The sequence below is a fragment of the Phaseolus vulgaris genome, chromosome 3 (genome assembly GCF_000499845.2).
Source record: "Phaseolus vulgaris cultivar G19833 chromosome 3, P. vulgaris v2.0, whole genome shotgun sequence".
Taxonomy (NCBI): domain Eukaryota; kingdom Viridiplantae; phylum Streptophyta; class Magnoliopsida; order Fabales; family Fabaceae; genus Phaseolus; species Phaseolus vulgaris.
Window position 1 is genome coordinate 16049685 of NC_023757.2, and position 13991 is coordinate 16063675.

General features: G+C 38.0%; 1 protein-coding gene across 1 annotated transcript; it reads right to left on the reverse strand.

Moving 5' to 3' along the window:
- Nucleotides 1-437: 437 nt before the first annotated feature.
- On the reverse strand, nucleotides 438-7673 carry LOC137806786 (endo-1,3;1,4-beta-D-glucanase-like). Its single transcript, XM_068607068.1, has 7 exons — nucleotides 7498-7673; nucleotides 7257-7278; nucleotides 7032-7158; nucleotides 6674-6764; nucleotides 2912-3001; nucleotides 2712-2815; nucleotides 438-792 (listed from the first exon to the last, which is right to left on the reverse strand). The coding sequence occupies exons 1-7, from the start codon at nucleotides 7643-7645 to the stop codon at nucleotides 649-651; spliced, it is 726 nt and encodes a 241-aa protein (XP_068463169.1). The 5' UTR covers nucleotides 7646-7673; the 3' UTR covers nucleotides 438-648.
- Nucleotides 7674-13991: the final 6318 nt, after the last annotated feature.

The following is a 13991-nucleotide window of genomic DNA, read 5'->3' on the forward strand; positions in this document are numbered from 1 at the left end:
TGAGAAAAAAAGAAGAATGTCACGTGGGGGGCTTTGCCATGAAATTATGAAATGAACTAACCTAAATTTTGATGAATCTTTTGATGAAATTGATGTACTTGACGGGTTAAAATTACTGCCCCATTTGAACTTTTAATAGGTAAAAAGGAATTTCAAATATTTTTAGCAGGAATCGTTAATAAGTAAAAATAATATCATATTATAATTTAAAATAAAAAAAATATTTAGCTTCATTTGTTATGCATATCAATTCTCTTTGTATATAACTTCCGTTTTGGTATTTATCATTGTTTACACACCTAAGGAATTATTTAACATGATCATAAAGTTTGGAAAATTTAAGTATAAGTTTTGAGTCTCAAATTACTAGAAATAAAAAAGTTGAGTAATAAGCTTATAATTTTTAAATTTTAGGTTGTATGTGATTTGATAGTTGATTATATAGATTAATTTATAACTCTTATTCTCTCTTTGAACATATACATCCAATAGATACATAAATTGATATCATGTCTTTGATAGAACCCCATTGAAGTCAAACTAAGTAATTCTTAAAAGCTATCACGTTCTTATTGGGATTGCTCTTAACAATTTATTTTTTCATAAATAAAACTACACACACCATGGTATCACACATAACAAGATTTCTCAATCCTTAAGATATTTATCAAACCAATCTATCATGATTCGATGAGCCTTCTCAGCAGCCTTCACAGCTTTTGGATCATTAGGATCGTACCTCACAGTCCAACCATGTCCGACGTTAGGAAATATTTTTACCTCACTACGAACCTGCACAAAACAAAAATGGGTCACGAGTGATAAATTTTTCCATTTTTTTCTCAACAATGAATAAATATAATTAAGTGAAATCCTTGACGTGTTCCAATATTTTTTTATCGGGAAAAAAAAGAGTAATAAATATAAGTCACTTTAAGGGTAATTCAACCCTTATGTATAATGACAACCTTAATCACTCTCAGTATACATACTTTCATGTATGTCTATACAAAACACTCCTAACTTAATCCAAAGAAAGTCACCTGACATACTGAGTAAATATCTCATAAGATCATCCCCATACAAACCATCAAGTCTATGCATCAATCAGAAAATGAAAAAAAACGTAGACTGTGACTTGGATGAAACCCAAGACCAAGTTTAATTGGACCAACGCAAAAGCCTCTAGTACATCTACTACTCCCCTTTAAAGATAACCTTATTTTTGTGCTTCCAAACCTCATTAACTACTGCGATCCAAATCCCTCCCCAAACCTCATCCACCAAAGTCGACGCATTGCCCATCCTAAACTGGGAAAAGTTTAACAATGGGACATTATGAAACGCCCATGCACATCCAGTCATACACAACAATGGTTCCACAATAACCAAGCAAATCTGCACTTGGAGAACATATGGGTACTAGTCTCCTCCTCCCTCCTGTACAGGCTGCAAGTAGAACTTGCAACCATAATCCCGCGTCCAACCAGGTTAGCCTTAGTGGCCAACTTGTTTTCCAAAACCCTCCAAGTCGTAACTAGTGCAGTAGGTACAACTTTACTCACCCAAAAAATTTTAAACACCGTCCCGAGCTTAGGCGGAGGTAAGGGGATTTAACCGTATACCCGAGCTTCTCCCCTTCCTTCAACTCCCACCTATCCTCCTTATCTAAGTCAAAACTCGCACCTTGGACTGCCTGAGAAAATAGAACCACTATTTGCTTCTCACATTCAAACAAATTCCTTCTCCAGACAAAATTCCAATCTCACTTTCCGTTATTCCATCCCCCGAAAGCTGCCACCGCAAAATCTTTTGATAGACTCAGGAAAAACAACCTCGGGAAGACATTCTTCAAAGCCCCACTCCCCACCCAATTATCTTCCCAAAACAAAACTTCCTTTCCAAATCCCACCTTCCAATTAATGGAATCTTCCCCAACCCTCCGAATTCCAGACTTTCCTCAAATCTTTCCACCATATAGATTCCTTATTGTCTTTCCCTTCCTCTCTTAAGCTTCTCCAACCCTCGTACTTGAAAACAATAATCTCCTTCCACAGGCCACCCTTGTCCGCTCCAAGCACCATACCCATTTACCGAGTAGCGCCAAATTAAAAGTCCTTAAATCGATAATCCCAAGACCCCGTCCTCACGAGCTTCACACACCTTTTTCCAGGAGGCCCATACTACCTTTCTTCCCTCGGAACCCCACCCCCATAGAAAATTCCTTTGGATTTTCACAAGCTCGTTTACCACCGCCTCCGACATTTTGAATAAAGATAAATAAAACAATAAAATAGATGACAATACTGACTTTATCAAACAAATCCTCCCTGCTAGAGACAAAAATCTAAATTTCCACCTACTTAAACTTGTTTTCATTCTACCAACCACTTCATCCCAAAATACCCTCCTTTTATGGCACCCTCCTACCGACAACTCCAAATATACAAAAAGAGTCACCATTACTCCACCCCAAACCACCTAACTTGCTCTTCATGAAGTTTGAGGTGTCCCAATATGACTCGAATTCCATTTTCTGCACAATCTGCAAAAAGATAACCTTCTCCATCTGGTGACAAAACCTATAAATTTTCCCACACAGAACATAAAAAGAAATGCTGATAACTAAATTTGGTGAAGTTTATGTGTATGGAAAGTTTATCCTAAACATGTATAGCAAGAAACAAAATGCAAAATATGATTCATCAGACCTTAGGTTTAGCATCTTGTAGGATTTGTTTAAATTGTTTTATAAGATTTGGAGGAGTAATTGTATCATTCTGACCACCGAGAATAGCAATAGGAGTCTTTATACCTGAAAATAAAGATGAATAATTTTTCCTTAGAAGTACAAAAGGAACCCTAAACAAAATAATAATCAAGAAATAATCTAAACATTGAAAACTCATACCACGGATGTCATTCACTTCGACATATGCTGGATGTAATAGCACAGCAGCTTCTACATGTTTGGATTTCCCAAGGTCGGTAACGGTCTTACCTGGGAGAAACAAAAACAGAAACATATTACACATTGTTTATATCAGAGGGTGAGCTGAAATTGCAACATTAAAGAGACTTCCTTTTTAAAAGAAGAAATTGGATAATGGACTATAATGTTATCAAAGATTCCATTTATACGACACATCTTTGCTGAGTGAAGTAGGGAAAATGAGCACTACAAACAAAAACTACTAAATGAAGATATTTTGGTGAGTAAATAATGAGTACTATCATAGCAATAAAAGTCTTACTCAGCGAAATTATTATGTTACCGAATTCCTTCAAAACTAACAATCCGTTGAATAGGTTTATTTGGTTTAATACATTCATTTCTATTTTTTAACACTACAATAAAAATTCAATTTATCTATGGAAGAAATCTATAGGTAACCGTCAAAATCCGTAGGTAAATCAATATTACTTACGGATTACCTATGAAAAAAATCCGTATATAATGTGGGCGTTGGTAATTTACTTACGGATAATGTGTCCGTGTGGATAACGAAAACAGCAGTTACCCACCAACTACAGTCCGTAGGTAATATCCACTAGGGATGGCAAAGCGGGGCGGGCCGTGCGGGCCGACCCGCAGCCCGCTGCTAAAAACGCAGGGCGGGCTGACCTTTTCAACCCGCTAACCCGCATTAGCCCGTCCCGCGCGGGCCAGTAGCGGGGCGAGGCGGGCTGAACCGCTAACCCGCAAGAAAAAAAATGGATGAAAGTTTTTCTAAGGCGGCATCCAATGTTATTGAAATTGAAGAATGTCAATAATGTTTATGTTTAATGTTTTTGAATTAATGTTTGCTTATGTTTAATGTTTTAGAATTAGGTATTTTTAATATTTTGAAAGTGGAAGAATAGTGATATTTGATATTTATCTTAATGTTTAATGTTTTGATGTTTGACTACGTTTGAAAAGGAAGAAAAAAAATAGGTTTGATAGTAACAAATATATAGGTTTAATTTGACAATTTTCTAAGAACAAAATGTAAAAAAAAAAAAAGAATGCGGGCTGACCCGCAAACCCGCAAGCCAGCTCTTATGCGGGGCGGGTCGGGAATTTTAGCCCGCAATAATTTTGCGGGGCGGGCCAACCCGTCCCGCATTTTTGCGGGCCAAGCGCGGGGCGGGCCAATGCGGGACGGACTGACCCGCTTTGCCACCCCTAATACCCACTGATTCCAAGTCCGTAGGTAATGTTAATATATTTTATTTTTAAAATTTTAATTATTATTTGATTTTTATTTTTTATTTTCAATTATTATTTATATATATTATTTTTACCAATTTTTATGATTATTTTTAAAATGAGCACTACCAACAAAAACTACTAAATGAAAACTACTAAATTAAGATATTTTGCTGAGTAAATAATGAGTAGTATCAGAGCAATAAAAGTCTTACTCAGCGAAATTATTATGTTACCGAATTCCTTCAAAACTAACAATCCGTTGAACAGGTTTATTTGGTTTAATGCATTCATTTCTATTTTTTATAAAATTTTGTAGATGTACTTAAAAGGAGTTTTTTTATATTTAATGTATTATTTTTACTTTAAATTTAAGTAAAAAAGTTCCCTGTTAACATTGCAAAAAGATAGCATTAATTAAGACTGGACATAAGTTTCCTTAGTCGATATTAGAAAAAAAATCATAAATTAACTTTTACAAAAAAATAGCCCAGTGTTATTGAATGAAAAATATTCATGTATATGTGGATAAAAAAACTCTAAAATAAATTTCAATTGAAACAAAAATATTTTTGTTAACGTTGATCGATAAGATTTTCACTAATAACAAGTACGAAATAATTTTGGCTAATAATATCAAGAATAATGTTAAAAAAAAAACAATATTAATTATTGATGTTTTTTGAAAAACTCTAATTTATAATCATCAAAGCATCACTTTAATAGAAAAAAATGTTCTTCACATTAAAAAAAATAATCTTACCAATATTGGTTGAGAAACTTCTAACTATTGTTAGCTGAACAATAACTTTAAGTAACATTAATTGAAAATAATCCTACTTAGTACTCCAAAACAAAATAGATTTGACATAAATCTTAAAGAATTTGCCTACATCAATGAATATATAATATTGACATCAGGATAATCTTCACGTAAAAAATCTTAATTGACATTAGTTAAAAAAAATAAAATTCAACAATATTTTAATTGACATCGTTCCGATCGATACTCAAGTTAACAACGTCCCAATTGAGATTCAAACCAACAACATCCCAATCGATATTAAGTAAATAATATCCAAAAAAGAATATAAAGATAAAAGACTAAATGTGAGAGAAAAAAAGTATTTGCCTACATCAGTGAATACATGATCTTGACATCGTAATGAACTTTGACACAAAAGAATCTTAATTGATAAGTTGAAAAAAGGATACGGAGTCAACAATGTTCTAATTGACATTGAGATTAAACCAAAGACATCTCGATTGAGATCAAGTTGATTACGTTCTGATTGACACTCAAGCTAAAAACATCTGAGTTGATACTCAAGCCAACAACATCTCAATCGATATTGAGTAAATAATGTCAAAAAAAAAAAGAGTATAAAGATGAAAAACGTAAATGTAAGAGAAAAAAAAGTAAAATATAAATATAAATTTTTTACATTAGATGAAATTTGAAATATATAATTTTAAGTAACTAAATTAATCTCATCAATTTTAATTTCTTTTGAAACTCTCTTTTTAATTAATATATTTTATTATAAATCCTTTTAAATTTTCTAAAAAAAAATACTCTCTAAAAATTTCTTAACCTATACTATTTAAAAAAAAAACTAAAAACTATAAAAAAAGATCATATTTATGATATACTTTTACTTTCATTCCTACAACATTAGTTGAAAATTGTCTTTATTATTTTCCTAGTCAAATTCTTAAGTTTAGATAATAATTTTGTACAAATTATCTTAATACTGTGCCAGTTCCATAGAAAATTATATACTACTCAGAGCATTCTCAATGAAAATTTCTTATATGATTTTTTTATTAATAAAAACAATATTTTAATAATTTCACAAACATGATTTTCTTCCATTTAAAGAGTTAAACAAATTTCTTCCATTTAAAGAAGTACATCTTTGTGAGATACATATTAAAATATTACTAGTATTGATAAAATACCTCATAGAGATGCTCTTAAAAACATTTTATACAAGACATTTTTTATACCATGGATCATGAACATTATATTGTTAAGAATGATTAAATTTTGTTTGATTGGTGAAAAATATTTCAAGAAATATTCATATCAGTTTTTTAAGAATCAAAAGATAATATATTATTTTTATCAAAATCTTTAATTTACTACCGCATTTAATAATTTATTAAGAGTAACATGTTTTTCATAAAAAAATTACTTAAAAATATGATCCACTTCAAGGTACTTTACTTCAGAAAAATTAGTGCATCATCTCTATGAAAATGTTTTTTTTTAAGAAAGTAAACTAAAATTTATTCTTAATAAATCATATATTATTTTTTAAAGAGTAAACCAAACACGAAGAAAGATGCTATTTCAACTACACATTTCCAAAAGTTTTAAAAAAAAATCCAAAATTACTACTTCTAATAATTGATCCATGAGTAGTTACAAAAGGAGAGGAGATAAAGATCATAAATAAATTAGTGAAAAACACTCACCTCCCCAACAAAAACCAGCAACTCCAACAGCAGAAAAACCTTTACTTTTTAAGGCTTCAATAACAGGTTTTGCAGCTTCAAAACCTTCTTCCTACAAATTTAACATGCATGCATATACATCAGAATGTATTACAATTTACAAACAGTTCACACTTCTTATAAATCTGAAATGAAACAAATAACAGTAATAGTATACAAATCAGAAACCACCAAATTGCAGATGTCAAACATCTGAATCCTCTTCCAAATCAATTGAGAAAATTCAAATAAAGACAGCAATTTTGAAAAAAGAAAGCACCACATTTTTTCTTGCTAAATCAACCATAAACAAGCAAGTATCGTTAAGTAAGAAATTAACCGGTTCATGATCTTGTAACCAAACAGGTAAGGGTCTGTTCACATTATCAGGATCAAAAGGGTCGTCATAGAAGAAATCAGGAACTACAACATAAAACCCAGCAGCTGCAACCTTGTCTGCAAGCTTCCTTCACAATATATACGACAAATATTATTACTTGTGAGGGGAACACGTTACAGAAAGCATCATAGAAAGAGAATAAGCATAGAAAGTTAACAGACATACCTGAAAAGTGGTGCTTTATATCCTATAACACAAAGCATATGAACTTAAATAAAGATATTGGCTTAAGGTAAATATATAACTGAAACACTAGATACACCAAATTGTTTCTAACATTCTTTTTTGAAATTCTTTATCATTTAAAATCAAGTAATTAGCAAAGAGTTTAATGTTAGGAATTTCAATAAATTATATAAGCAAAATACTAATGTTGTTAATTTTTGGAAGGTAATTAATTGAATACCAAAAACATCGGAAACAAGAAGAATGGCGAGGATGGCGAGAGGGGAAGCAGTGACATAGGAATTAAGACCACCAATATTGGTAACATGGCCAGCACCACTTGATGCATTCAGGACTGGAGAGTTTGAATGACCTTGGTTTCCTGCCATTTTTCTTACTCTTTTTTTCTTATGCTGTGCTTTCTGTGCTGCTCCTTATATTTATAATCAAAATTGTGCATTTCAACTATCTAAACTTTTCCTTTTCTTTTCTAACACTAACAAAAACTATGTATAATAAGGATATTTAATTAAATATCAATTCATTTTTAATCTTCATTTCTTTTCCAAGTTTAATGTGTTTCCTAGTTATAATTTAAAAAAATTTAAATATATTTTTCTTTCTATAATACAAAATTGATTTATATTAGAAAGATATGGGTATTTATAATAAAGAAACTATTGAAATGAGTCATTGCCCGGTCTACACTACAAGAAAATAATCGAATAGAAACCAATTTTTATAGATCAAAATAATTAGTTGCAATAGTAACTAAATTAGAAACCATTTTAGAAACTAAAAAAAATTTGTTTTCTAAATTAATTTATATTATTGTTAAATAGTTTCTAAATTGGTATCTAATTAGCTATCAAAGTTTTAACTATCAATTATTTAGTTTCTAAATTTGGTAGCAAAAACCTTAATTGCTAATTAGATATCAATTTAGAAACCATCTAACAATAATAGAAACTAATTTAGAAATCAAAAATTTATTTAGTCCCTAAAATGGTCTCTAATTTAGTCACTATAGCAATTAATATTAATTATTTTTTGTTTGGTTTCTATTTCATGATTTTCTTGTAGTGGTATTTTTACATAACAAAAATTTTCAATGTCAACTAGGATTTAAAATATTTCGTGCTGAGTCGTTGTTGACCTAAATGTTAAAATTCGTTTGTTACATAAAAAAAATAGCAATAAAAGTTCATTCCAATAACTTTCTTAATAAGAACGGTTTAGTCTGAAAGTATAAAAAAAAGTATTTAATTCTTAAAAAAATTTGAGATTTTATAAAAAAAAAAAAATTTCTCCCCGTCTATTCTATTCCATGCATCTTTGCACTTTTCTTCACTTATTGTATATGAAATGATTTTCTCTTCATTTCTTCTAATTTCTGATTGTGTTCTTCATTTATTTGAGATGAAATAAACAGTGAAATACTTTTTCTTCGTTTCTTTCGTAATTCTTTAGCGTTAAACCATTTGTAAATTCCAATATCAACTCTCTTCCATGCAATTCTTCTAATTTTTAATTTATTTCATCTCAAGAAAACTTATCTTTATTAGTCCTATAATCAAAGACTAAATTACCTTTTTTTTATACAGTTTTTATTTTATTTGATGTCTTAAATACAAATTCAATTAAGTTTCCAAGTTAAAAAATTGATGTGACTATTTTGGGTTCAATTAAGTCTTTTAATTTTTTTAAGAATACAATAATATGATTCTTCAATATATTAAAATTTACATAAATTTTATAAAATTTGTATCATTCTGGTAATAATTTGTCATTATTTGTAAATTAAGACCGTTAATATTTATTTATTAATTATTTTAATGTTAATTATTTATTTTATTGTATTTAAAAAATGAGGAGATTTAATTTAACCTTTTATAAAGAAAAAATTGAATAAAATTAGGAAAAGTAGGTAATTAAAACTTAATTTGTTATCAGAATTAACACTTAAGATTGATTTTTTTTTATATAAAAACTTTTATGTTAGGCATTACTATTGTACCGCCCTGGTGGTCGGGAGTGATGACGTGGCACCCTGCTACAGTATAGGCGTGTTGGCAAGGCACCAGGTTGGCAAAAGGGAAGGAAGTCGGGGGGCTCGTGAAGCCGCCAGTTATTAAGTTGGCGTGTTCCGATCTCCAGCATATCAGAATAGGCGAGAAGGTCGCCAGATGGGTTAAATACGAAGTCGCCAGATGTGAACTCGGGCGACCAAGCAGTTGGAGATCGCCGGAGAAAGCACATCGCCGAAGATGAAGGAGAAGTAAGTTATGAAGGCGGCCGGCGAGACCACAGGGAAGGTGTATGAGGACACCCTAACTCGCCAACTCCAGTAGAGATCGCACTCCCAAGTTAGCTATGCACTGGGCAGTACCATGCATAAGTAACTTAGCCAAAATGAGAGTAGAAGCAGCGTCAAGTTAAGGAGGCTCCAGATGATGGCACGTGTACGACTGGATGCAAGCCACGTGTCCAGGTCTGTAACTGCCAGGAGAGAGAAAACAACCAGGTATATAAGAGTTCTCAACAGACTTTCTGAGGTACGCATGTTCAGTTTATACTCTTTACGCTTGCGAGTTGTAGAGCTGACTGTGAGAGAGGATTTGCACGGTTCTTGTTCTCTTAGTATTTGGTGATACCGTCACTGACTTGGGCGTTGGAGTGTGATCGGCCGCAGCGGCGCCGCTCTGTTTCTTTGCAGGTTCTTGAGGTGGATCTCGAAGAGGAACGGAGGTTCGAAGCGGTGCACACGTCGATCCTTTGACGAGGCAGTCTCCAGCGTTCTGGTCAACAGGCAGGATCATCAGGCGCCCACCGTGGGGCCGTGTAAAACTTGCTCCCATCCACAGCGTGAGTTCTTGGAGGTTTTCGAAGTTTTCTGCGTGGTTGTGTGCTGGTGCAACCATCGCTCGCTGTTTGCTTGAGTTTCGTTCGGTGAGTTCGCGTTTTATACCGTTCGTTTGGGTTTTCGATCGGTGAGGTGAGGTTTTACTGCTGTTTGCGCGTAATTTGTTTGGTGGAGTTCGAAGTTCTTTCGCTCGTTTGGTTGTCCGTGGGGAAGCGTTGGTTTCTGGTGAAGTCGTGGTTTTCTTTGAAGGTTTACGGTGTTCTTGAGTTCTCTTGCGCAGTTTCGCACAGTTTTCTCCGACTGATCGCTGAATCGATCGTGGTTGAGGTGTCGTTCGCTGCATTCTGTGATTCGCTGAGTTTCATGAGAAAAATGAGAAGCAATCGCTCAAGTCCAGTTGCGCCCGTCGCTGCCGAAGGCGCCGCTGCCATGACCATGGCGCAGATGGCAGAGATGATGCGTTCGTTGCAGGCAACTGTGGAAGCCTCACGCGTAGAGCAGGCGAGAATGCATGAGGACCTGGTCGCCTCTCGCGCCAGGAACGAGGAGCTCAGCAAGGTGACTGAGGAGCTGCGTCAAGCTCTTCGGGAGCAGCAAGGGCGTTCTTCTGCTGAAGAGGTGGCGCCGTCATCGCCACCTCGTGTTTTCCCTATGCCTTTTGTTCAGGCGATTACTGACACGCCTATTCCCACGAGCGTGGTTCCGGTTAAGGCTGTCTTTACCGGCGTGGAGGATCCAGAGGCTCATCTAACCACGTTCCATACGCAGATGATGCTGTCGGGAGGGTCAGACGCCGTCTACTGCAAGATGTTCGTGAGTACGCTCCAGGGAACGGCGATGGAGTGGTTTGTGAGCCTGCCTAACGGCCACATAACCAATTTTCAACAGTTCTCGAAGATTTTTGTTAAGCAGTACATCGTGAATAAGGCACCGCCTAGGGTGTCTTATGATCTGTTCGATATAAGGCAGTACCAGGGGGAGTCCCTCAGAGACTACCTGAATCGCTTTGGGGCGCAGATGGTCAGATCGCCGGCCAAGGATGAAGAAATGCTGGTCTATGCCTTCAAGAAGGGCGTGCTGCCAGGACCATTCTGCGAGGCCTTGATCAGGGCTCACCCCGCGACGTTTGCTGAAGTCAGGCGACTTGCGGTGGCTCACATCGCCGATGAAAGTGAGGTCGCTGAGAAGAGAGGGAGCCTGGCTCCCGCTAGGCCACGCGCCCAGACCAGAATCCAGCCGCAAAGGGTGCTGGAAACAGCGGCGGCGGCCAGGAAGGACCAGAGGACTCGCCATCCTTACGATAGGAGAAACAAGGGAAGGAGCCAAGCACGCCAGCAACCAGCACGCCGGGAATACAATCGCCCGCCTAAGCACAAGTTTGTCATGGGACTAGCGGATCTGATCGCCATTCCTAACATATCTGCTAGGTTGAAAGCGCCTGAGAAGGTGGGCGACAAGGTGCTGGGGTCAAAGCCAGATGCCTGGTGTGAGTTTCACCAAGGCTTTGGACGCTTTGGACTCGTGTTTGTCTTTGGGATATCAGCTCGACGATCTGGTTAAGAGCGGGTTCCTAAATGACTATCTGCTGGACAGGAGGACGGGGGGAGCGTCGAGTTCCCAGCCCGCAGGTGGAGAAGCCTAGCAACACGAGATGCCTATCCACGGGGAGATCCACACCATTGCAGGGGGCTTCTCAGGTGGTGGATGCACCGCATCGCAGAGGAAGAAGTACGCGCGATCGGTTATGACAGTGGATATGTTTGAAGATCACTCGCCGGAAGTGGACATTACGTTCACCAAACAGGATCTTCGGGACGTTGTGCCCCATGACAACGATCCCATAGTCATTTCGTTGGTTACGGCGGGAAGGAAGGTCCACAGAGTTCTGGTGGACCAAGGGAGCTCGGCAGACGTGATGTTCTGGCCGACTTTCACGCAGCTGGAGTTGCCCCTTGACCAGCTAAGGCCCTATGGAGGGTGCCTATATGGGTTCGCTGGTGACCAGGTGGAGGTCAGGGGGTACATTGAGCTGAGAACCACGTTTACAGATGAGGCTGGGTCGAGGACGGAGAAAATCAAGTACCTCATTGTGAACGCTCCTTCAGCATACAACATCCTGTTGGGAAGGCCCACGCTTAACAGGATAGGCGCCATCCCGTCGACTCGGCACATGAAGGTAAAGTTGCCGTCCATGGAAGGGGTGGTGATCACGATCAAGTCTGATAAAAAAGAAGCGAAAAAGTGCTATGAGAATAGCCTGAAAAACAAGAGATCGGTGAGTTATGTAACAACCACCCCACCTCCCGGTGTGAAGCCCAGATCGACGGTAACAGAGGAGGCCGCCGGAAGAGATGTGGAGATGGTGGACGCTGAGCTGGGGGAGAAGAATGCTGGTCTGGAGGAGGAAGAGGAGCGGAATCGCCCTGAGGAAGCGAGGGAGCAGGGAATCGCCAGGGCGGTGATCGCCAGAGAATCCAGGCCAAAACCTGTCGAGCAGTGGCTCGAAAAGGAGATCGGAGGAAAGATCTTCAAGCTGGGAAGATCTCTGGAGGTCGAGCTCCAAGACCAGATCGCCAAGGTGATTGAGCGGCATCTGGACGCGTTTGCATGGTCCGCTTCGGACATGCCCGGGATTGATCCCGACTTCTTGTGCCATCATCTGGCGATGGACAACTTGATGAAACCAGTGCGACAAAGGAGAAGAAAGTTCAACGAGGAGAGGAGGCAAGCGATCAGGGACGAAACACAGAAACTCCTCGCTGCAGGCCACATCAGGGAAGTCCAGTACCCTGAATGGCTGGCAAATGTCGTGCTGGTAAAGAAGAGTAACGGGAAATGGCGCATGTGCGTCGATTTCACCGACCTGAACAAAGCTTGCCCAAAGGATTCGTATCCTTTACCAAGCATTGATGCCCTGGTCGATAGTGCGGCAGGGTGCAAGTTGCTGAGTTTCCTGGATGCCTTCTCGGGATACAATCAGATCAAGATGCATCCCATGGATGAAGAGAAGACAGCCTTCATGACGAAGAGATCGTGCTACTGCTATAAGGTGATGCCGTTTGGGCTGAAGAACGCGGGGGCCACGTACCAGAGGCTGATGGATCGAGTACTTGCACCAATGCTGGGAAGGAACGTGCAAGCTTACGTCGATGATATGGTTGTGACCTCGCCGGAAAAAAGCAAGCACGTTGCAGACTTGGAAGAATTGTTCACGACGATCGCCAAGTTCAAGTTAAAGCTCAATCCGGAGAAATGCATTTTCGGCGTGGAGGCTGGAAAGTTTTTGGGTTTCCTCTTGACTGAAAGAGGAATAAAAGCCAACCCAGACAAGTGTGCCGCCATCTTGGCGATGAGGAGCCCAGCTACGGTGAAAGAAGTCCAGCAGCTAACAGGTCGGATGACAGCCCTATCTCGCTTCGTGCCAGCTAGCGGAGAAAAGGGGCATCCCTATTTTCAGTGTCTGCGGCGCAATAATAAGTTCGTTTGGACGAAAGAGTGCGAGGAAGCTTTCGTCAAACTGAAGGAGTATCTGGCGAGCCCGCCGGTTCTGTGCAAACCGCTGGTGGGAATCCCTCTCAGGTTGTATTTTGCTGTGACTGAGAGGGCGGTGAGTGCGGTGCTCGCCCAGGATCAAGATCAGGCTCAGAAGCCTATTTATTTTGTGAGCAAGGTGTTGCAGGGCCCAGAAACGAGATATCAGGCCCTGGAGAAGGCTGCACTGGCCGTGGTATTTTCGGCGAGGAGGTTGCGCCACTACTTCCATAGTTTCACAATACTGGTGATGACTGACCTGCCCATCCAAAAGGTCTTGAAGAAACCTGACGTTGCGGGAAGGATGGTGAAGTGGGCCGTAGAGTTGTTAGAGTTTGATA